This window comes from Mastacembelus armatus, chromosome 5 (genome assembly GCF_900324485.2).
Source record: "Mastacembelus armatus chromosome 5, fMasArm1.2, whole genome shotgun sequence".
Taxonomy (NCBI): domain Eukaryota; kingdom Metazoa; phylum Chordata; class Actinopteri; order Synbranchiformes; family Mastacembelidae; genus Mastacembelus; species Mastacembelus armatus.
The window spans coordinates 3,366,053-3,392,641 of NC_046637.1; the positions used below are offsets into that span (position 1 = coordinate 3,366,053).

Consider the following 26,589-nt stretch of genomic DNA (forward strand, 5'->3'; position numbering starts at 1 on the left):
ATCCACAACATACACCTCCAAAATCCTGCATGTGACTATGCTTTTATATGCATGATTGGAACTATATTCTTTATGGGTTAGTGTCCTGCATATGTCTGCATCATGGGCACACTGGTAAATTCAGTCTTGCTGTGAGTATTTAAATTTCCACTGAAACAAACGAAACAAGCTAAACTACAGTGAGGCCTGCCTTATTTCTAACTGTCAGTACACAGAAGTAATTTCTGGTGGGGTCAAACAACCTCAGGGTGGCTGTTTTAAGAAATATTGGCATGTGATGACTGTTCCGCTCAGTTAGGACTCTGCTGCAGATTTAGAGGAAATGTTCAGATGCTTTGAAGACAGCTGGAGAAGCAGAGATTTTCTGAAATTCTCTGCAGGGATTTGTAGGTTAGCTCCAGGCAACAAAGTGTATGTGTTGCACAGGTATGGTGGTGTGTGTGTGTGTGTGTGTGTGTGTGTGCTTGTACGCGCATGTGCATGCATGAACAGACAGCTAACATAGCTCCTCATTAGTACTGGTTAACAAATGGGAAATAGCCACTTGGTGGAGAGGATTAAATTACAATGACCTTTTAAGGTGGAATAGGACATGCAGACAATTAAAATGAAATCCAGCTGACACCATCCAACTAATGCTGTAGTTTAATCTCAAGCCCCAATCGTGAGAACACCCAGCCAGCCAATATACTGTGTGCACTCGTCAATAAAGACATGGATTTTGCTGCAGTGTTCATGTCTGATGGTACAGTGTCACTATCACATCCCAAGTTTCAAAAACAAGTTTGAGGAATGATATTTTCCCCTAAAGCTACTACTAAGTTGCCCTTTAAAGGATTTAAGCAGCAACTACTCCCAGGTGTGTGTAACTTTGTGATGTGAAGCAGGATGGCAACAGATTAAGGTTGCAAAGACTGTGACTGGGACTTAAGACCAACCAGCTGCTCCCTGCATAGTTACCAGTTAACTATTAACTATGAAGACTTTACATACTGTATATGAAGGTGAAATAAACATATTTCACTATTCATTGTCTAACTTCTTCATATACTGCTATCTATATACTACTCACAAGTACTTTTTCCAAAGTGGGAAAAATAGCAGCTTTCTTTTTTTAACATGCTATAAATCAAAGGCTGTGTAGTTAATAAATGAGTGTCTACAAGGAGCTGAATGTGTCAGTGCTTCTAGTTTTCCAAGACAACAGCGTGGCCACTTCTCTGTTGTTACATTTTCGTTGGCAAGCTATCTCCGACTTTGTATTCCTTCAGAGTTATGATTTACTGCCACCTGCCAAATCGCTTATTGTGCCTGTGGGTTGCTGTATTTGTCTACCAATCATCAATTCAAGGTTTGTCTTTGGCAGGTATTCCTGGCCACCTTTTATCATGCAGTAGAAATATCGAGTTGGCTGCTGAAGCAAACAGATGAAATGTGGATTCAGTTATGGCCATAGGATGTTTTTTTAGCATTTTGTCAGGATGTCTTGAGAGTGTGAAATGTTTTGAGATTCAAACAATGTATGTACTCATCATGGGGTTGAATATGAAACAAGTCAAGTAGAAAACAAGACAACATTTTAACAGCAAAAAAAAAAAAAAAAAAATATATATCAATAGGTAGTTAAAAGAAACAATTAAGGGGCTGAGAAAAGTTATTCCTGATGTGAAATCTCTACTTACAGGTAATAAGAGTAGGAATAAGCATGTCTTCTGAAGCATGGTGAGGTGAGGCCGATGATGACAACAGAGCAAAACCCAGAAGAAGCACAAACACATTGGATTAGATCATGACTTGAATGGATTTTTTTGACTTGTTGTCACTTTAAACCTTTTTTAACGTGTCCATCTAACTGACACCTCTTCTCGTCTGTTCATGTGTCCTCATATAAAAAAAAAAAAAAAAATTGCTGTCTCTCACCTTTGTCTCTGTAGATTTGTTTCATAAAGCTTTTACAGATGCTGCCTGTCAATCTAACGGTGTGACACTAGATCTCTCTTCATCTGGCCATGAGTTGATTTTACCAGGTCAGGCTGTCCATATTTAGTTTATAAGAACATTTGTGGACTTTCTGTCAGTATTTAGTTGATATGCTCCACCGTAAATCAGCTGTGAAGTGGTCAGTAGTCCATCAAATAAATTAGAGGTAATAAGGAGGTCTATGGCTTGTGAAATGATCATTTCACTCACCCCATTTTTTTTTCTTTCTTCTTTTGGCCTGTTCATTAAATTTTAAGTGATGAAAACATAGACTCCAGATATTCATCCATCATTCACTCTCTTGCTCCATGCTAATGTTTTACCACATTCTACATTGAGCAGTAATGGTTGATTGGTATTAAATAAGGAATATGACATCATAGCAATAAACCACTTAAAAGGCTTTTATTGTAGAGCATAATCTACCTAAAAGTTCATCCACTGAGTAACGTTTAAATTGTAAGTTGGAGAGCAGTTTTCCCTTACCATCCATCTTTCCTTCAGAAGAAAGTAATCCATGATAAATCAATCAGTTAGCTTAATGATCGGTTTTAACAGGTATTGTCCTTTAAAGCTGCTGTGCTTAAATATCTACTTAAGAAAACAAACATTGATCCAGAGTCTCTTAATTATCAACCAGTCTCTAACCTGCCATCTTTATGAAAACTACTAAAAATAGCTTTGTCTCAGCAGCTTCCAGCCCACATTTCTAACAGTAATCTCTTTGAACTTTTCCAGTCGGCTTTCAGAGCCAGTGAGCTGAAATTGCACTCACTTTATCTTATTTGATGTCAGTGCAGCTTTTGATAACATAAATCACTGTATACTCCTAGTCCTAAGGGAAAACAAATGTGGCATCTCTGGCTTAGTGCTTGCATGGTGTAAAGCCTAATTTATCTGGTAGAACACAGTCCTTCCTATAACGAAACTAGTTTAATGTTGTGTGATTAAATATGGAGTACATCAGGGCCCTGTTCTTGACCCTCTGCTTTTCTTTTCTTCACATTTTTCAACTCCTGTCCAGTCTGGCCAAGTAACAATAGCTGTTGACAACAGTGGATTATTTTCACACAGAAGTTCTTTTCGCCTGTGTATGATTACTAAAAATCAATCTTTCCAGCCTTTGCAAATGCAGAAACCTTTGTGTTGTCAGACAGAGGTCTGATCTGTTTTCAGATGGTTCTGAATGCCACAGCTAGAATATTTACACAATTTTACATTTACATTTCATTTAATTCCTTAGAGAATCAGTACTGTATCAGTTCTCTAGTATATTTAGGCTATATTGTCCTGCCATTGAGATTACTGTCAAATTTAGAGAAATCACCATATCTTCTTTAACCCTCTGTTTGTTCCTTCAACCCAATGAGTGTCCAAGCTGTGTGCCTAGTGCCTGTGTACATGGTATACGATAATACATTAGCAATGAGCATTAGAGCCACTGAAAATAACCACATGCTTATTTCACAGTCTATATTCTCATCACATCACAACAGGCCAGACTCCCAACCTTTTGTATCTCTTAAACCTGAATTCTTTACCTATAGGGAAAAAATGAAGAAAACTGTGCACAACTGATGCCCCCATCACCAACAGGCTGGTGAACAGAGAGATATGAGGTGAGGAATGATAGAAAAGAGCAAAAGATAAAGGACTAGAAGTTTAGTGGAGAAAAAATTGTAAGCAGGAAGGGTTCTTTAGTTTGATGATGAGTGTGTGTTGGTGTAAGCAGCACAAAGTCAAGAGAGTTTTATAATGAATATGGTTTATAGGATCATTCATAGAAAACACACCTATTATAATTACAATAATAATAGTTATTATATAAATAAAATCGTACTAAAGAGTTGTTTTTCATCCTTCCCCTCTGTCCTTCAGTGGATAGTGCAGCCACAGATCTATTCCACCAATATCATGCTCATCCAGTGTGTACCTGTGTGATACTGGACTCCCTATGGTATCTCTGTAATGGTTTGTTGGCAACTTTTCCCCCTGGAATGCTGCATCCTTCATCTGGTGAGAGGCCAGAGATTGGGATCTCATAATATCTAAGGGCACGAGCATGAACACGTGCACACGCGTGCACGCACACACACACACACACACACACACACACACACACACACTAACAAATACACAAGTGTGTTTTTATTCCGCATGGGGACTTTACATTAATTTTCTGGAGGCTTAGCCTAGCCTTAAAGCATAAACACTACTTGCCTAACCCTTACCTTTACTGTAACCTTAACCTACCCGTTCAATAACTGTACACCAAGTCATCACCATAAAAGTGATTTACACGGTGGGTACCAGCCTCTGGTGTCCACGATGAAAGTCCTCACAGTGTAATGAGAGTCGTGTGAGATTTTGGTTTCCACAGTGTGAGTAATACCAGGTGCACACACACACACACACACACACACACACACACACACACACACACACACACACACACACACACACAAAGTTAAACCTATACACAAACTCACACTGCACCAGACTGATTTGCAATACAAGGAAAAGTCAAGTAAAACAAGGAAGGATCAATATTTCCTTTTTTTTTTTTTTTTTACAGAGGAGCAGACCTCAAAATAACTGCAGAATATTTCCATCCTTCCATCTATTATCCACTCATCCATCTATTATCCACTCATCCATCTATCCATCTATCCAAAGGAAGAAACTAAGTGAAAACCAAGAGGCGTGAAGGAAAAAAGCTAAAGGAGAAAGAGAGAGACTGACAAGAGGAAGCTTAACACACTCACACTGTGTCATTACAGTAGCTTTTACACATACACACCTCCCATAACACACTAGTTAACACACACCATCCACCATTCCCACCTTATTCTCCCCTTTTTTCAGAAACCTAACTGCTCACACACACACACACACACACACATACCCATAACCCTCTTTAAGGGCTCTGCTGACATTGTCCTTATGATATTAATAAAGTGTGGCGCACTGAGAGCCCAGCTGTAAAAGCCACAGCCGTTAAAACTCGTCATAAATATTAATATGGCGTAGAAAAAACACTCCATCAGGTTGTAGACTCCACTGTGAGTATGTGTGTGTGTCCATGTGTGAAACAGAAAGGGACAGAGAGAAGATTTGTGTGAGAGGTAGTGATGTATCTGCCGTGAGATAATGACTGTAAAGTGTTTATGTCCTTTATTTAACATGCAGATGTTTTTATCTGTGCTTTGGAATCTTGGGATAATTATATGCGAATTAATAAGTGATTGATTGATTTATTGTTAGCCAGTTGATGGCTTGCATAGCCAGCTCAGTAACTGCACATCAAAATGGTGGAAAATTTAACGTTAACCTTCAGATTCAAGATACTGGCTTCTTGTTGTCATACTGTTGCCTGTGACTTGAAAAAGCCAGAAAGTTGTAGCACAACGACTGGCCACAGGTTTGATCCAATATGTGTTTACTTTAAACAAAAAAAATCATTTGGATAATTAAGTTGTAACCCTGGTGAAATGCAGCGGCCAAACACTGATCTGTTTTAGTGTGAACCAAAACAGTAACAACAACAGTGGATTGTAAAAAACTGCTGCTGCTGTAGCTCAGTGGATCTTCCCAGCAGCTGCACAGCTGAAGAGGTATTTCATGGTTCATGGTGCCTGTACCACCTTTTGTGTCCCTGCCCTAACACGGCAAAAGGTCAGACATGACCCGTATCCATAGCCATCAGCATAAGTTGTTGGGCTTATGGCATTGCAGACAGGTTCAATAAGAAAAAAATCAAACCACTTATATGCATGATTTATACACACCTGCTCCCGAATGCACTCATCTACTATGAGCTTATCTTAGCTTTACAGGAATGTCAGCAGCAAAGACAATCATTTTTATTTTTGATATGATGGCATTAGTTTCTCACGGGCTTATATGAATATATTTCAATAAGGATGTGGTGTGTAACTTATCATGGGTTTCTGCTAGTTGTATATACGACCACCTGTGCCACACACATTTCAACAATGATATGATGACTAGAGTGTATCATATCTACAGTGGTGCGTCATGATGAAATACTTTCCCTTAAAGCTGAGTCGGATGGGAAATATCTCACCTACTGCATGAACACATATTTTCTCTCTTACACACACATGCATGCAGACGATCTGTCATCTACACACTGACTTACACACACAGCCAAAGATGGGCATCTCTATTTTCTGCATCAACCTTTTTCTTTTGTGTGAACTTTGAAATATGCATATTGGAAACATAAAAAAGTATTACTTTGTGCAAGAAACTTATCTCATTTAAGAGGTCAGCTCTTTCTTTATCGCAAGATTAAAAAAAAAAATGTCTGAGTATATTTTATGTTTAACATTAATATGTAGTTGAATTTGTCATTCTGTGATAAACTACTTTTATGTTACTCCAAACTCTTTAAATTACAAATTTGCTTCACAAAAGACTGCCATGAGTGATATATGAAGACATAGAATTAACTATTTACATTTGATTTCTGTGGACCTTGGACATCATTGATGTTGTTTATGAAAACATGTTGCTCACCAACGTATTAGCTAATATGTCAAAAGATCCACTGGACACTTCTTAATGGAATCACTGGGGGAACATTACGGCTCAGAATCAAAAAATAGCGTCTAACCATTTATTTGGATAAGAAAAAAAGAACATTTTTAGTGCCAATCACATTTTGAAGAGCTAAGTCAACGTTACCATTGTGACATGTGAAGATTTACAGCACACAGTAAAATGATTCACCCACATTTTAAGGTGATGTGAAGAGATTCCTTTAGCCTCAGCTAAACTGTGGATTTGTTTACAACCTGCCTGACAGTCTGACAGCTTGTGCCACTTTCTCTAATAGTCTGTATTGTATAGCTGTATCAAGCAGTGCGTCCCCAGTTCCTGGCAATTAAATTAGGAGACAAAATATAATTATAAGCAATAGGAATAAAGAGCCACCTGGAAAATAAGACCCATCTTGTATATTAATAGCTGGTTCTGTACCTGTTTAGTTTGTACATGCAAGTGTGTGAGTAAGTGATGGGCCAACACCCATTATAACAGTGCTGTAAATGGGACATTAAGCATTTATCTCAGTAAGCAGTAAGCAGCATAGTCCATTATTCAACCATGTGTCCTATGTGCAGAATAAAGGTCAGGTCCAGCTGTGTATGTGTGTATTTATGTTTAACAAAGTATCTGACAAAGTATCTAGGAATGAGTACACATTTAGCAGCTGTTATAATGTGTATATATCCGGTCATGTTGAGTATGTGTCCCAATCTCAGTTCACCACAACCCACACACTCGAGCACACACACACACACACACACACACTTCAGATCATTTGGCACTGTAAGATTGTAAGAGCGTGCCATGTGCAGCTCAGTTTTTTCCCTAGCGTGACATCAGTTACTAATCGCCTCAATTCGCCTGTCACAGACTGAGCCCCAGAGGTCGCAGTGTGCTGTCGAGAAAAGTGATGCGTTCGTTTGCTGACACAGTGTGAAGGTTCATTATTGACCCTTTCCCTACCAGTCAAAACAATGACTGGTTTGACTGGTAGGGAAAGTATTCTGACATCACGCAAATGCTCATAGTCCAGACATTCCAGTAACTTCTTAACAAGCGAGATGTTAGACTGGAGCCTTTCCAAATTAATTTTCACTCAAGGAACAATGACGGACACAAAGCCACTCAAATATAAAATTATCGTGCCTCTAATTTGTGAACAGCACTCCTACTCACTGCCACGTGTTTTACCTTTTACATCCCCTCACATTCTGCAGTCAGATCAGTGAAAACTGTCCCCAGTTAACATCACTGTCAAAATCACCTTCAAAAGTTCACATCAGCACCGAGGCCACATTACTATCACATCCTCATTCTCCTCTGGTAATAGACAGATTTCAACAGTTTCCAACGACAGATTCATTTTGAACATGATTATACTCTAACAATTGAAAGGCACAACTGATGTCTAATTTACAATTCAAATATAAGCTAGGATTTTACAGAAATAACTGTTTGAGTGTGTCTGTAGATTTAAATGCAGGCTGAGGTTTCATTAGACAAATACGGCCCTAAAACCAGAGCTGCCATGACGGGCACCGTGGATTGTCTTTGAGCCCAGAACAGTGTGGGTGGAGATATTTGTGAAGTCTCACATTTCACTCAGTGAGATATTACCACATATCTCCCAATTAATCACCCACCTCTGTTGTATTTGTCAAAGCCAAACACATAATTTCTAACCTTCAAAGTCGCTCTAATTATTTAACCTTTTTCTAATATTGAGGGAGGGCGGCTCATTTCCCGATACGTAAAGTTCCTGTGTGATTGTTTGCTTTGTGATGAGATGGAATCAATTACACCAACGTCCTCCAGAAAGCAGCAGCACTGGCTTTCCATTTCTCTATCTGAATCTCTAGCCTCCGCATTGTTTTTTAATGAAAAACCTAAAGCATGTGAAGATTTATTTCAATGTACAGAATTACTGGCAACGGATCCAAAGCAAATGAAAGGCTTGGACAGACAATCCAATCATCTCTCACCATATGGAGGCAATGAGAGAGAAATGCTGATGCAATGAAAGTCCTCAGAAATGATATGTGCACTTTTCATACAAAATAAAGGAATAATCAGTGAACACAGATGACGTGCGATAATGACATAAATGCACAGATGATGCAAGACAAGTGCATAAATGAGGATTGCTATAAGAGCTGTCACTGGGTTCTCAAATGAACAGAAAAACCTAAATTTTAACCATTTAGTGGCACAGTTCTAGCCGTTAAATGGCACTGAGAAACCACGTGAAGTTTCTGAGTGCCGAAACAGCCGGGAGAAAAAGATGTGTGTGCCACAGAGATTAAAACGTTAGGTATTTCATGTTCTGCACTTTTAAAGAAAACGGATGTGTAGCTCCACAAACATCTGTGAGTGCTGCTTAGGACAGCACATTCTGTGGCTCTTTTCAACAATTTAGAGATTTGTAACCACAGCAATTACCACGTCTATGTGCACACAGTCAGCACATTATTACCTTTAAAAGGCAGGAGGCAGGATGTGTGCTGTCCCAAGCTAAATTTATGACTTATTCTAAAAAGACATATTGTTCCTTAAAGAGTTCTTCCCACTTCTTCAGAGTAAACAAATTATGGTTTTTAAAGAATATTAAGTAAGTTGCATTCCTAATTGACTAAATCAGAGTAGTTTAATGTCTATTGTAGCTAATAAATAATGTTTCTCTGATTTTAATACTGGAAACATCACATCCATTTTCCAGGTGTGGCCTTGGTCATAAGATGCATCTGGAAAACTACTGAAAGCCAGAAGAGGCAGGGTGAAGGTCAGTGAGGTACGGAGTGGATGTGTTGATGTCTAGAAGTAAACATACAATACCCCACGCTCAGAGTTCTCCATGTGTGAATCTCTCTATCGGAGCAAGGGCAAGGCAGGTACAGGACGGGACAGGAAGGGGTGGAGCCAAAGGCAGGAAACAGAAAGATAGAGAGAGACATAAAACGGTGTGAGACTGGAGTCAGGGAGGTCGTGGTGAGACACCTGACACATCTCTTTCATCTGTAATTTTCCCTTCTTTCCATCTCTTCGTAGTTCTCTGTTGACACTGAACAAACCAAAGCAAAATGCAGAATGATTGACTCTGAAAGGCTGCAACCGCCTTTTCCAGCATTCCTGGTGTTTTTGTGTGGATTGGTCAAATTGCTAAAGGGTTTTGTTCTCAGGCTGAATTTATGCTGCCAAAAAAGATCCTTACTTTTATTATTTTGTGGCACAGACCCAGCGTCATGGCTGTCTGATGCTGACAATGAGCTGAATTCTGAAACATCTGTACTGTCATCCTCTCTGTTTTGCACGGCTGTGAGTTTCACTGTCCTTTTTTTGCTAATCCTTTAACATCCATTATGAACTGTTGCACGTAACAGTACACACACAGACTCGTGTCTACGTCTTGAGAAGACTGAACATGAATGAGATGTAATAGGCTAAAGAGATGGACAAAAGATTTAATAAGACCTTTATCTGCTCAGACAGCCATGAAAAGATCAGACCAGACCCGTATTGGTTGAAAAGCAGACTATTCCTTGCAGCATAACTTAGTGTGCTAGTGTGTAGAACTTCAGCAGGGTTTCAGCAAGAGTGCTGTTAAGCAATGTGTCAAGACAGATGGATTTATCAAAGTGACAATTCTCAAATATGGAGACTATAACCAGTGCAGATCCCAGAGTTTCATCATCAACACTTTCTTAAGGAGCGCCACAAAACATTTCACAGAGAAAACAGGAGTCAGGAGAAACAGGAATCATTCAGTCAAGTTAGAGAAGCTCAGAGTGGACATGAAGTCATATTGTGAATAAAAAAAAAAAAAACTTTTTTCCTAATCTCTTTGAATCTGGTGACATTCTGTCATGACTGATGATGGTGAATTTCTACTGTGTCAAAATGTCTTCTTTCTTTTTTATGCAGTAGGCAGAACAGACTTCAAACAGAAAACCACTGGATTCATTCTGCTGAATTTAATAGAAGCATGTTGGCGATGCCTCCCGTGGTGAGAGATTCTCCAATTAACTCATTTTTAAAGAGTTTATGTTTAGAAAAGTGACAGATTTAGTCTTTCTGCCTATTCAGAGACACAAACATGCAACACTCACTTGACTGATTTTCATTCTTTCTTCAGAACAACAGAAATACAGTAGGAGTATTTGTTAAAGTTAGGATCATTACAGCTTAAAGTATCAGATGTAAACAGCTGCTTATTATTGTATTGGGAAGGTGGTGACTGTTCTGTAAATAGTCCACATCAGCCATTACGACCAACAGTAACCCCTTTATAGTTAAGTGACCTTTAGCGACATATACAGCAAGAAAAACATTAACAATGTTTTTTTGTTTTTTTTTTCTCCACAACTGTTCTAAACTGTAACTGCATTTATTGTTGTTCTGAGAAGAGAATGATGGATAAGCTGGAATGCAGAAACCATAAGACCAACAATTCGGCAGCAAGCAGCAATTATTTCTGCAGAAAAATGATTCTATGCATGTGTGTACACTTGCATGAATCTAAAAACCAAATGAATAGAAATGAGATACCTGCACTACTTGAAAGTACATTTACTACAATCAAATGTGTTTGAAGTATGCAAATATTCAACCATTTAGCTGTATAAATGGGTTTATCCAGGCTCTAATTCAGGGAAGGTTTAAGTCCTGTGAGTTAATTATTGTAAATACTGACAGCTACTTACCTGATGCCCGAAATTGGATTTCATACACATATATAAGATGTCTAAGAGATTGGTGGTGCCAAAAGCCAGCAGTGAGTTAGTTACTTTCTGAGTATAACGACTAATATCCGGGTGTTATCTAGTACAACCACACCATTGTCCAGGACAAAGACTTTGTGAGCAAATACTTTGGCTCTGGAGTATTCACATATAATCACTCAGAAATGTTGTCAATTAGTCCAAACCATGAGGAACTTTAGAGCGAGTGTTACTATGAAAGACATGAGAGAGTCCAATCTGTGGGAGAAATATTTTGGTCTGTGTTTGGCTGAGAGCAGTGTGTCTGTGTTTGCAACCATGTCTACAGACCCATCTGGAGTTTTCCCTTTCTCCCAATCTCTCATGTGTGAAGCAATCCATGGCTATTCCCTTCAAATGCCTAAGGGGGGGTATGAGGCCTACAGTGCGCACACACACATACACACACACTCACACGCGCACACACACACACACGCACACAGACAAAGATGGTGATATGGCACTGATATTGAGGACACTCATATTTTATATCCATGTGGCAAATTCACACAAGCAAACAAAACAATTGCTGCTTGCAGAGAGATATACATGTACACACAGTGCAAATTGACAGAGGGAAATACAACGCCTTTCATACACACACACACACACACACACACACACACACACACACATCGGACTAAACTACTGTAACACAACACCAGTGTTCACTATTAAAAGCTCACATGTTCTGTGCTTCAGATTTGCCTTTGTGTGTGACTGAATGTGTATTCATGTGTAGCCGTGTTCACATTTTGTGGTGGTGACTTTGACTTTAACCACATTTGCATGTGTGTATGCAGCTCTTCATTTGTTCTGTGTGTTATTGTGCCTTTACATACGTCAGCTCATGTTTATCTAAATGCCTGTGTGCGTATGTGCGTGTGATAATTCTTTGTCTGGCAGCATATGTACTAGCACTGGTATGATACTATTTACATAACACTTGAGTCTATATCTGCAGTCTCTATATAGCATCATGCTTCATCAAATATCAAAAGGGCTGGAGTTGTTGTTTTTCTGACAAGGTTTCTATAAAGACTTTTCCTTTCTTTATTTTTTAACTGAGACATAGAAAGTTTACCTGAAAATGACATCCATACTACTTTGAAATAAGAATTTCTTGTATTGTTTAAACAATGTTTTGCTGAATTGCTGATTAGCCCAGTGGGAGTGGGATAAAATTCATAACTGAGCAGACCTGCAGAGGTCAAACAGCTATTTGGATGCAAAGGGCCATAGGAAGTTGATAAAATCCTTTCTCTCCCTGCCAGTGGTGTAAATGTGATTAATGGATTTCTTACATGTAGGTATGTCAGCTATAAAGACACATATCTTAAATAGAAATGAAAATATATGAATAGCTTCAACATGGACACACTGACCCAGCCTTAACTTGTCTCAACCTCATTGAATGAATAATTCAGACATTCCTGCTCAAATGCATCTTCAAGGCCAGAACACTGCAATTGTGGAAAGGCACATTTACCAAGAGTCAGGCACAGCAGCAGAAGAACTGCAGTACATGTGCACCTCTGTAACTTGATAAAGCTACTTGATAAGCTTGATAAATTAAAATCAAAAAATGGCTACAGGGTCAGAATTTTTAAGAGGGATGAAAAGCCTAAATAACATTTGTTATTTTGATTTGCAGTCCTAGAGATGTTACATTTTCTCACTTTCAGTAGCTGGGACCTGCTTCTTTGTCATCACACACACGCACACGCACGCACGCACGCACGCACACACACACACACACACACACAAGGGGAAGTATATCAGCTGGTGTTTAGGGAAGTTCAGGAACATTAATTATTCATCCATTCGACTCTCAACGTTTTTATGAAACGTGTATCTTGCAGCGCTGGTTGTTTGAGCCCTCAGGGCCACCTGGTTGTAGAAACATCAAATTCCCATTAAGAATTTCAGTCATGTCTAGCATTATTCGGTTTTACTTCACATTGTCTGGATTTCCTCAAAAAGGAAAGTCCATTGAAACATGTGTAACAGCATCCTGAAAGATTAATTGGACAGTTGTGTGTGGGCACTACCTGACAAAGTTTTGTCCCAGAATAATGTATGAGCTCTGAAAGGCATGTAAAACACTTTCAATTCAGAAAACATTTTCTCTGCCACTACGACGGCTGGCTAAAGAGAGTGAAATGAAATATAGATGACCCCAGAAAACAGCCCATGATATGGTAAACCTCCTCCTGTCCAAAACTATTTGTCTACACTCCTTTTATCAGTTCTTTCATTCCTCTGCACAACCGTTCCCTCTCTTAGAATCATGTTATTCCTTATTTTCTGGCATTTTCCTTTTCCCTGTCTTCCTTCAGCAGATTATCTTTACTCTTGTATTAATTCTCTGCAACAACCTTAACATTTTCTTTCTATCCTTCCTCTGTGCCATGATCATCTCCATTGCCTGGCTTTTCTTTCTCTCTGTCATATTTTCATATGTAAACCATGACTCCATTTGACCTGTTTGTGACCTTTAACCCTGACTGATGATGACTGCACATCTGAGCAGCATCTCACTGCTTCTTTTCTTTCTCTCCTGCTGAATCATTGCTCTTTCCCTCTTATTCTTACCTCTATTGTGGTGGTCTTGGCCTTTTTATGTATATTATGACCTGTTAGCCTGGTTATCATCTGATTAGCATATCAACTTGACCCCCAGGTTCACCAGGGCTGCCTTGTTTTCATTTTTTTATTCACACCTGATTCATTTCTTTCCTAGCCTCTTTTCCTTTTGCCTTTCCTTCCTGCTCCTCTCCTCTAAAGTCTCTACTTTTTCTTGTTAGACCTCACATTTTCCTCCCCTGGCTCTGATAGATTTTTATCCTCCTGGTGTTTGTGATATTCTCTGTTAGCATGGATTAGCCTCTGATTAGCATTGCCACCTGACCCCGTGCCCTCTCTGACTCCCCAGCCTGTTTTTCTCACTTGAAATGTATGTCCTCAGACTAACAATAAGGTATCAGGTATAAGGTTTCCCTCTATGCGTAACTCTCTGTGCATGGAGTGTTTCTATTATTGTGCAGGACGAGACCCGTGTGCTGTGGTTCACCTGTAAGGGTCCAAAGAAACAACACACTTGGCATTTACAGTACAGTGGTTTTCTACTAACATATGCTGGTTTCGTATGATCGTCTACAAGTCGTATGACAGAGATGACCCGCTTGTGTTTCCCTGTGCTGAATTAGAAAGAGACGTAGAATAGATGTATATTGTAAGACTAAACCTTTTCTTCTCTACAGCTGCAAACATCTGGATGCACACAGCTTCTCTCAGCTTTAACCAGGGGTTGCCCAAGTACTGTTTATATCTACAGATCCTTGGTGTGAGAAATGTTTTCAGAAAGTAATGCCAAGATTCTCTGTCTAAATGTGTTGGGCCACTGCAGCAACGTTGGTATGAAAATTGCAGCCTGACAGGAAAGTAACTGCTGCGCTAGAACAACCTGCTGGCTGCAGGATTAATAACAAATATAAAAAACTGACAAGGAGTAATTTTCTTTTTTTTTTTACTCCAGTCTGATGTGGTAACTGTCTGAGAATTCTGTGTATTAGTGGCTGGATCCTGACTGTGACACCAGAGTTACCATTATAGCTTGTACCACAGTTTTGTTCAGACATTCAGACAGTTTAAAGACACAAAGCACTTTTTTCCATTAACTCTCTTCAAAACTATAACAAGTAGCAAAAGCATCATTTCCTTTTAAAATAATGACGCTGCTGATGTTTAGGGGATTAAACCACCATCAATATTTGTGTACATTATTCCTTCTGAAAACAGCCCACTGGTTTTTATACCACACCATTATTTATTCTGATGTTTGCTTATAAAATGCTCTAAGAATTTAACCCGCTGAGCATCTCTCTGTTCTTTCATTTCACCTGTTTTTTTTTTTTTTTTTATTAATTAGTTAATTGATTGTTTTAATGTATGTATGCACGTTGTGGTTGTTACATCACATTTACATGTGTTAATAATTTCCTTTCTTTATTTGAAATGTTTTTAAATTTCACTAACTTTTATGTCAGTATACAGATGTGAAGTTCAGTATTTGCTTTATATTTGCAGTGAGAAACCATAAAATAATGACACAAAAATGAAAGAAATGTGAGTCCTAGCGAAGCAAAACATGTATGTGTTATATGAGAGGGATGGGAGGATGGATGGAGTTAAACAGAGAATTAGAGAAAGTAAAGGAAAGAAAGGCAGGTGATGGTGGCAAGCCAGTGTGCATGTTAACAAAGACACAGAAAGCTGTTTATGTCTGCCAGCTGAAGAAAAGTAGTGCAATTCATCTGGGTTTTAGAGATCTACATTCTGGGCAGCTCCATTGTTATTAGATATTTTTGCCTTCAAGTGTTAGAAAGGATTACGTACATCACCAGATTTAATACATAATTCTGACCTTTCACATAGTTTGTGACCTTGTAAAAATCGATGTGTAATCTGCAACTTTTCATAAGAATTTGCGTTGACACTGAAACTAATTGAAACATATTCAAAACTCTTAGATTCAATCTATAAATATTTTATTTAAATCCCTTTCCCCTGAAGATATTTTCTTTCTCCACTGACAGGAAATGTAAAACTGAGACTCTAACTCTACCTCTCTGTATATCTGTCTGCACATTAACATTCATTTCTACCTGTGTATCAATTATGAGGACACTTCAAAGCGACATTATGAGGTTTATCGCTGTATTAAAGATGCTAAATCCTGAATTCCAAGCACTTACTACAAAATGACACATTGGCCATAAAGATGATTGGCAGCCTCTATCACACGCCTGTTGTGCTCTCATTGTACGACATCTTGAACTTATTTTTCAATCAGTTGCTGCCTCAACAGAAACATTCATCAGAATTGATGAATGTTTCAGGAACAGCCCTCATGCTTTGTCCCACAATGCAACTCGGCACAAACAGTGGTACGCAGTGCAGCACACAGACTGACAGAGGCTACCAACCCTCTTGTCTATCGGTCAGGAGACCTGCAGTGATGATTTACAGCATGTTGATGATTTACTGGTAGAATTTAAGCTGCTACTCTGTCCTGCACCTACCTGCGTTTGAAGGTGAGGACAACGCCCAGGAGGATGATGATGAACATGAGGATCCCTGCAATCACTCCAGCCATTTTCACTGTGCTGTCCACCTGCTTTTCTGGCTCCATGGCATCTGAGTCCTGTGTGGATGCACCTACACACACACACACACACACACACACACGCACGCACGTACACACACACACACACACACACACACATATGCACATAGTCACATCGGTAGGTAAGCACATAGGAAATAGACACAATCCACATGTGCATGTACATGATGAACACAGAAATTTAGTCAGACACTCATGCATATTGTGCACATGTACACAGCACCCATTCACACACAATCACAGAGGAGATGGCAGTCATCTTTGATACACACACACACACACACGCACACACACACACACGCATGCAAAAAAACATACATGTTAGTCACAAACTAAAACATTCTGGACACACTTGATCCCAAGGTGAAGATACTGTAAACACTTCATCCATATGCAAAGAGCCAATCACAAAACAAACCCATAAACAACATAATCATGCAGGGGGGTGAAAACATCACTGGCATGCTAACATCCAGTGTTAACACAATGCATATGTCCAGAAACACATCTGAAGAGTTTTGTTAGAGTTTGTTTGTTATTTTTGGAAACCAAAGACTTTGTGTATGTTCGCTGTTTTCTTAAAAGTGAAGCTTTTCTTTTTCTTAGTCCAAATGTTTGTCCAGTCATGTATGGACAATGAGGGGGGGCATTATAATTTGCAGACAAAAAAAGCTCAGCACTTTGTGACTTCCACTTTTGTGCACTCAATTACAAACCATTACGAAAACAAGAATGTCTTCTCATTCAGATTTAAACAGCATATCCTAAATATAGAGTAAAGCTATGAAAAGAAGATGAAGAAGGAAGACAACAGTGCCAACAATTTCAACAACATCTGACTTCATTCCAGGTAACAAGCATTCAAAACCACCCAGGGACAAACGATGCAGAAATGCAGAAGCCATACAGAGACATGCAGGGCTGGCTCCACACTGCTCTTACACAAGGATTAAACAAAGGAACAAACACAGAAATGAAAAACAAAACTGGGAAGACAGTTTGTATTCATGCAGGTAAGAACACTGCTATCACTGTGTGGTTTGTGTAGAGGCCAGGAGGTGACTGTCAACACACTGAATGAAACAAGGCACAGCCAGTGAATGTGAAGCTGGAGTGTCACCTCTGAACATGGAGAGGGGATGTACTGTACCTCCTGCCTGCTGCTTAGACTCATGTCAACAGCAGCTTTGACAATATATACCCCCTGTTGTCCTGTCTGGTACCTTCACGTTAATTATGCAACATTTATTTATTTTTTTACTTTTAAACATTTGACTGATTTTCATTCTTTTTATGGTCATTACATTGAATCAATTTCAGCAAATTTTTTTTTAAATCTAGATTTTATTTCACTGGAGATGCTGGACATTTGTGCAAAGACATAATTTAAATTGATCTTTACTAAAACTGCTCCGTATCCATCAGATGACTTATCATAGCCTTTAAATTCACTGCTAACATAATCTAAACACGTGTAGCTCAATGTTAAGCTTTCCACACGACATGTGTATGAAAATACAGTTGAAATGTGTGTTGTAATAAATGTTTGTGCATTTCTGCAGAATTAATGCTACAGTGATCTGGTTTTTCCAACACACAGTAAAAACTGAAAATCCATGAGCTTCAAATCAAAAATTAAAAGACTGGCTTGTAAAAAAATAAATAAATAAATGGTCCAGTGAATCATGGAGGGAAAATCTGGTTGTCCAGCTGAGAAAGTCAAAACAGCAGTCACCTGCTCAAGGCTCAGTGTTTCACATTTTATTTATCCTTCTAGGTAGTTTCTGTTTCTGCTGAGGACACGCTATAGGTCACCCCAAGGCCCAACAGAAGAACATGCTCTGGAGGCAGTTTGTCTGAATGAATCACCGTAAAGATACTGGTACTAAACAAAGAGCAAACTGTGTTCATGAACTGTACATTCACCATTTTCTTCACAAACTCCGAGCAGTCACAGAAAAAGACTTCATCCCTACTGAATACCCAATCAAGCTTTCATAGCTGGTTAATAATTCAGGCGACATCTTGTTTTTAGAACTAAAAGAGTGTCAAGTGTTTCTCAAACACCAGCTGTAGTCCAAGTTACATCCTCAGCTCTCAAAGACAAGCTGCTGTTTTTAGCAGAAGCGAAACGCAGACTAATAACCAACTGAGCTATTAATAAATAAATAAATATTAATAAAACCACTACCCTTTGGAGGAGGATGCAGGAAAGCAGGTAAGGGCATAACCCAGAGTTAGAGACAGACAGAAAGAAATCCAGAAAGTAGTGAACCCAGAAATAATTGAATATAAAGAAGATAAATACATTTAAAGGTTACAGGACATGAGATGACTGAGAAAGTGAGCACAGAAAAAAAGAGGAAAAGGAGAAATGGTGTTAAGAATTTAGTCAGAAATGGAAGGAAAACAGAGTGGAAGGAAAGAAAGATGAGGTTAGCTGTGGGAGTGATGATAAAGAAAGAAGAAAAAAGGAGAGGTAGAAGTATTACATAAAAACTTGACTGGAATAAGAAAGAAGATCAAATATTCAAGTGGAGGACCTTGGGATCCTGCACATGAATTCAGCTGTTCTTTAGGAGACATGCACCAAGCAGCTTCTTGTTATAACCTTGATAGACAAAGACGGCCGATTATTAGAGTAATACTGCTGTGTGGGAGTTCAGTTTAATCTCCTGCCTCTCTCATCTTCGCCCCCTCTGCAATAACAGCACAACTTGGCGGAGGAATCTGAGCTAAAGCCTTTAGCACCTAACCTTGGCTCGCTCTTAAATAGCTGCCACGGTCTTCAGTGGCTGCGCCGTTGAGATGTTCCTTTAAAAACCCTGAATACCTTCAATGGCAACACATTTACAGTCTTTGTAACACAATCACAGGCAGCGTTTACATCTTGAAGTTGTAGCCCCTTCAGAAAAAAAGTTAAGAAAATACATGTCACTCTCCAGCCTACACTTCAACACTGAGGAGAACACAGTCTTTTCTCCCTGCATGTTTTCATCGCAAATGAGACATTAAATAGAAAGTTTAACGGTGGAGTTAAGTATTAAGAAGAAGAAGAAGAAGAAGAAGAAGAAGAAGAAGTGCTTTATTAATCCCCAAGGGGAAAGTCAATTGTTACAGCAGTTATTCAAATTTAAAGGTATTAAATTTAATATTATTTAAATTATATTAATTAATAGTAATTAAAGTAATTAAGAAAATAATAAAGTAATTATTTGTTTTGGGGGTGTTTGTGTGTGTGTGTGTGTGTGTGTGTGTGTGTGCGTGTGTGTGTGTGCGTGTTATAGTTTATATTGTGGAATTATATTATTATATTATGGCCGTGGACACAAAGGTATTTGTAGGAGTCCAAAATCTCTACTTCGTCTCCAAGGATGGAGACAGGGACTGGGGTCTTCCTGCTCTTCCTAAAGTCCACCACCAGTTCTCTGGTTTTCTTGATATTGAGCTTTAGACAGTTGTTGCTACACCAATCAACAAAGCTTTATATCAAGTGTCTGTATTCCTCATCGTTATCATTACTGATGTATCCAATGATTCAAGAGTCATCAGAGAACCTCTGGAGGTGACAGGTTCCTGAGTTGTAGCGGAAGTCTGAGGTGTAGAGTGTAAACAGGAATGGTGCCAGTACAGTTCCTTGGGGTGCACCCGTGCTGCTCGTCACCACATCAGATATGCAGCCATCGAAGCGAACAAACTGTGGCCGCTCAGTGAGGTAGTCTGTGATCAACTCCACCAGGTCTGCGGGAACTTCTATATCCTGCATCTTTGCACTTAGCAGGTCAAAGAAAAGTCAAAGAACATGACTCTCACAGTGTTGCCCTGCCTCTCCAGATGGGAGTCTGTTCTGTGCATTAAGAAGATGATGGCATCTTCCACTCCGATGTGTTCCTGATATGCAAACTGCAGGGGTTCCAGAAATGTGAAATTAAGTGCTGAATCCTCAAACCATAGTGGATATTTCTGAGTTTCTATACAGTTGTAGTCACTGGTGCAAGAATTGTACTAATTGCATTACTGACACAAAGAAGAACAGAGGCAGTGGCAAAATAGGACATGAGGAATGTGACTGGGCAGAATTTAAAGCGTGTTATTATTTTCACACCTGTGCATACCTAAGCAATAGCTGTAGAACTGGTGGTTCTCCATCTGGTTCAGAACTTTAGCTTTCAGACTTTCTGTGCAGCAGCAATAAATAATAATAAAACAATAAACCAGCCTGAAGTCATTAGTGCTACCTGATCCTAACAAGCAGAAACTAATGTTAGCACAGAGTGATGCTACAAGAAATACACATCCTGTTATTGTATGAGGTGCACTAGCAAAAAACGAAAATCAATATATAAAAAAAAATTTAACCTGAACCTGAAGGTTAAAAATATGTCAAGATGTTGTAGCTGTACTCAGTGTCTGATGTTCTCATTCATCAAGTCATATCCAAAGTGTTAAACTTGGTAACGGGACTTGCTGGAGGTTTTTTGAGACTTTTCATGTCTAAACTTGCAAAGTGGATTCCCAGGTATATTAGAATTAAAATATAAACAATGACTCCCACCTGTTACTCGGAACTGGAGAAACCTCTCTGATGAGAGGTGAAATACTTAAGGCATTTTGTTTTCAAAACACCTAGTCTGTGTCTGTCAATGCCAAACTTGTAGCCTGTCATATTCATTTATCCTGCTACACGCGGTTTAATGACAGATGGACAGCAGCCTATCTTTAATCAAACTGTACTTCAGTCCAAAAGTTACACATCTGGTGCAGGGAATGGCTTTTCCGTTCTGCTAAATATTTACTCAACTGACTGATTTTTGGACACTCAGGAATGATGTGCATGAGTGTTTGTCTGATGTTTTTGTCCCATTACGGCTATTGGAAGGTAACAGGAAGTACACTTTCTGATAGCCTGTGGCCCTGTAATCAGCAGAGGTGTACATAAGTCGAATTTCAGCTTGTCTGTGTCTAATCAAGCACATTAGCGTTATGAGAGCCTTGAGCGATCATACAAGAGACAAGCTCACACATTTGTGCCCTTGTAATCACCCCACAGGAGTATTAAACCGCAATTTCCTCCCTGAATGATTCACAATATGTATCACCTGACACATTACAGTGTGACCCCATTTGTTCACACTTCACCAGCCCACATTCTGATTGGGTTCAACTAGTTCATGATGCAGCAGTAGAGGATCCCATCTGACAGAGGGTTCAGCTTCATTTAACACTGCGACTGGCCAGTCTGGAAGCTGCTCAGCCACTCAGGTGAGCTCTGACCGGGACACATAAGACGTGAGCTAATGAGACTGCGTCCATTACAGCGGTGTAAAAAAATTACACAAAGTAGATCAGAATAGAAAAACAGGATTGATTGACAACTCATACAAGCTCAATATGGAGAACAACATGCCCTCATTTATTAGTGTATTGCCAGTGTGAGCTAACAGGTGGCCCATAAGTATGTACAATTTATGGATCCATCTTGCTGTCTTGCCTCCAGTACTGGCAGGTGGTGTGGGTGTTATTTTCCTGGCACATATCAGGTCCCTAAAAAGATATTTGGAACAGAAGAGGCCCTCATACCTAAAGAATATATTTGGCGAGATGAAAATCAACTTCTCAAAAATGGGGATATTCACCAGGATGTTGCACCAACATCTCTCAAAGATCCCAGGAACATAAAGACAGTAACTACAGTTCAGTGTCCAGTAACCACACAGGGATTTGGAGTGATGTAACTAAGTACATTTACTCAAGTACTGCACTTAAGAACACATTTGAGGGACTTGTAATTCACTGATGTATTTGTGATTTATGGAATATACTATACTCCATGTGTCTGAAAGTTGGAGTTACTTTTTTAAATGAAAGATTTTCATCCCTTTCCTGTCCAGGTAAAACTTGTAGAATATGATGCACCACTGCAGATGAAGTTATTCACAGTGATAAAGTACTTCAAACTGGCACAGTTTACTACCAATCAACTACTGCAGTAAAGTTCAACACATCCACTTGTGGTTTGAAGTAATATAGAAAAGAATGATGATAATTTTAATTTTAATGCTAATTCTCAAAATACAGATCCATTTACCTGCCGACTGTTTTTTCTTAGGGGACTTTGGCACTTTATTGAAAACTCATTACATAATATTTGCAGTGCTGTGTGATGTTTATCTGTTTTGTCTTTATAATTTATTTGTTTATCTAATTATAATCTTATTTCAATCTTTTGTAAAACTGGTTTTTATATGTGTGATACATAAATAAATTTAATTTAATTTTATAGCAGATGCAAAACTTGGATTTAAACAGTCACTTAGTTTGAATGCAGTTTACTTTCTATTGTGACACACAGTGCTTGCCAAGTGTTAGCAGCTGACAGCTAAGCTCAGCTAATGTCCTGAAACAAAATACTAAAAGTTAAAAACTTCTACCTAAAGATATTTGACTGACCACAGAAATGCATGCAGTCATTTTTCTTTACTCTAACAATCAGAACATCTCCAGAGTTACCCACAATCATTCATCATTATTTATTCATCCAATAACATTTGTCTTGATTTGTCATTTTATAATGACCAATGTTGCTGCCAGTAACCAAATATGTGGAGAGGAAAAAAAAATTAAAAATGAAGTATTTTTAAAAAGACGAATCAATTGTCTTTAACTAAACAATATTGTATATTAGCTAATCTTAAACTATACACAGGAGTGAGGAGTGTGGGACGAATCCTGAAATGAACTGGATGTAACAGCACCTACGGTAACAAAAGCACAAATCATTGTATTTGCACACAATCAGGCTGCTGATGAATCTGTTCTTGCTGAGCACAACAGACAATGTAGCAGGGAGGTCCTACATGATAATGGCCAGAAGAGGGTCTTAAATTCTTTATCTTTCCTATAAAATCCTCCCAGGAGAAAGACATGAAATATCGATCAGAGAAGTATAACTGCTCTGAGTGTCTCCTCAGACGCCAGAATTCACAACCACTTGGCCTTCACAAAAATAGGCTGTCCTACCCAGAGAGTACTCCAGGCGTGAACAACAACACAGTTACAGGTAGACATAGAGAATTTAAAGACACAGATATCCCAACCCTCTAACTTGAATATACGATGGGAAAGGATACAACAATACAAATTCACCGATTTTAAGAAAAAAACAAGTAGATAGTTTTTTTCACAGACAAGTTCAATTGCTAGAATTGCATCTTAGAATAGCAAAAAAAAAAAAGACGTCTGGCTGTAATGCGAACATGCTACACCTCAGACATGAACCCTCACATCATTTTCAAATATTTTCCTTCATTGAAACGATACATATGTGATCCATAACACAGGTGTGACTCTTATTTTGTCTGTGTTGAAACTGCTGAGCACTCTTACTTTAATGAATGAGGTTTTTAGGTGTAAGAGGACAGATGGTTTGAGCAGGATGGTGATTACTTTACATAAACTGTGGATGTAAATCTGAAAGAAAATAAAGTTTTGAATGATAGAAAATACTAATGTGGTCCAAGTGAATTATGTCTTCAGCATTAATGCAGATTAGGAAAGGAGTTCCTCTATGTTTGCTATTATAACTGTGGCAACAGTGGGCTGCAGATAATGATACTTATTGCTCTCAAAGGGCATTAATCCCCAGCGGTGTCTTGTGTTCCTGAATGCACACACGCAGCGTGAATATGTATGCGTCACACTTGTGTAATATCCTTTTCATTTAAACATTTCTCTGCAGTTCTTTCCTCTTATTTCCCCTACTTTCAAAGCATGATAAAATTATCAGGGAGGAATTATGGGGAAAACCAGAGATATTAAAAAACATAATCTCATCCAAATAGAGAGAAGATTGATTCTCCAAGCTACCAACGCACCGCAGGAGCCCTGAATGGCATGTTAAATGCTGCTGTTCTCTATGTGTGTCTGTGTGTGTACACACATGTTGCAGGTACATATTTTAACGTGGGTGTAGCTTGTGTACTATACACATATATATATATATATCCTTCTATTATCTATACCTGTTTATCCCTAACCAGGGTCAGAGGGATCTGCTGGAGCCTATCCCAGCTCTCTTTGGGTCAAAGGCAGGGGTACACATATTTATACATATATATATATATATATATGTATATTTAAATTTATTAAATGTGCAATACCTGTAAACAATAATATACATATCAAACAGTATATTGGTTATTTAAGTTAAATACTGTAAGTCTGTGTGTGTCTTAGATCAGGGCTGATATGAGGATTTAGTTTAGATATTGTTTGCCAGCAGCTGTGGGTGCATCCTCGGGGGATTAGCGTTAGCTTGGCTGAGTGTGTTTAACAGGATTACTAATCTGAACTATGCTGTAGGAGCGCTTTGTGTGTACGTGCACGTGCAAATACTGTGTTAAATGTGCCTTTGACTGTGTTGTGTTTATGATTGTTTGTGTGCTTCAGTGATTATACGACAGCACACCTGTCCATCAGCGTGTGTTCCTGTGGACATATTTATCTGGACTGGTGAATGTGTTTGAATGTGTGTGTGGTCAGTGGACAGATTAAAACATCGTTAGACTCCATAACTTAGTAAAGAATAAAGGACAATGCTAATGGATGTCCCACCCCCATCCACTCTGGTGTTTAATATTAAGGTCAGCAGGACATGGTTTACTAAGAACCTCAGAGCTGTTAAGGACTAAACATTGCTTTATCATCTCTTCTCTAGACATTTTTCAGTTGGGAGAGCTATTAACACCGAAAGTGTGTGTGTGTGTGTGTGTGTGTGTGTGTGTGTGTGTGTGTGTGTGTGTGTGTTATATGTACATTAGGCATTATGAAAACAATGCTTTAAATAACTGAACTCCATTACTTAACCTTGGATTGTCATTTGAATAGGAAACAGTGAAGATACAACCTTTAGTAAAAATGTTTATCTATAGTGTTTGTTTATTGTTGTTGTTGACAGCTACATGGCAGCTTCTATATCCCTGCTGTACCCATTTTCTAAAAACAATCCCAAAATGCACGGCCACATGTTGTACGTATGATGACCAGATCAATTACAGGGGCACACAAACGTGTTTGAATTGTTTGATTCCCCCGTTAAAGGGATTTTTTGCTGACAGCCAAAGACCAAAGAGAATTGCAGGGATGCAGCTGCTTTTAAACTGAAAGCCAAACAACAGCAGGTGTGCTGGCAGGAAGATGAGGCCTTGAGATTATTAAAAAAAACAACCTGGAACCTAAAAGGTGACTAATGAGACAAACCACGCTGAGTTACTTACATCACAATGAACACACAGGCTAATGTCAGATTTAGACTTAAAACTAAACTGACCCTGAGTAACTCATGCAAGAATCATGCAAAACATATTCAGCATCATACATGACTCTTCTGTTTATGTTCATGTTCATGTTGCCTGCAAAGCACAGTGGGAGCCACTGGACCAGAGTCGGACTTCCTGTGTCCAACCTACTTTGTCAATCAAGCTGCTTCTGACTTTGATTCTGAAAATACAATAACTAATGTACAAATTTCAAGGATGTTCAAAACCGATGAACAAACAGCACAGAACAGCTTCTCCAAGCTGAGCAAACATCAAGACACACAGTCAGTTTAAAGCCACAGTCTGCTGCAGCAGTGAAAAGCTTCCAGGCTGCAGCTTCATTATAAAATACTATGGTTTTAAATAATAAGCTAATACATCAAGACATTAAGCAGCACTTACTGAGCTCTGAACTGCCTCCAGTGGCAAAGTAACCTGGAATAAAGTCAAATTAGTAACATCTCAGGTTGTGATCACTTAGCTTTTTCTAGCTGCAGACTAGAATGGCTTTTTCTGTTAACTACAAACTAAAATGTCTTGTTCATAAATCCATTAGACAGGGAGCAGTTGTTCTAGGAAGGAGAATGTTTTCTGAATGGCTGCAGAGCAGCAGAGCACATTATCAAGTCCCTGATAATTGTGGGTCAGCAAGGCCGTTATTGCAACTCTGAAGGGAATTCATTTTATTTATTCATTTATTATTTTATTTTTATTTTTGGAATAAATAGCTGTAGTTTTATTCCATTTACTTTTGGGTTACCACCCACAGGAATTTAGT

At 38.8% G+C, this 26,589-nt stretch overlaps 1 protein-coding gene across 1 annotated transcript in view; it reads right to left on the minus strand.

The window, feature by feature from the left end:
- ptprt (protein tyrosine phosphatase receptor type T) overlaps window positions 1–26,589 on the minus strand; it is a 266,980-nt gene that overhangs the window by 67,713 nt on the left and 172,678 nt on the right. Inside the window, exons 17-19 of the mRNA XM_026307430.1 lie at window positions 16,391–16,526; window positions 9,385–9,417; window positions 1,683–1,712 (exon numbers count right to left, since the gene is read on the minus strand). Coding sequence (XP_026163215.1) covers window positions 1,683–1,712; window positions 9,385–9,417; window positions 16,391–16,526 — 199 coding nt within the window. The remainder of the gene's footprint in view (window positions 1–1,682; window positions 1,713–9,384; window positions 9,418–16,390; window positions 16,527–26,589) is intronic.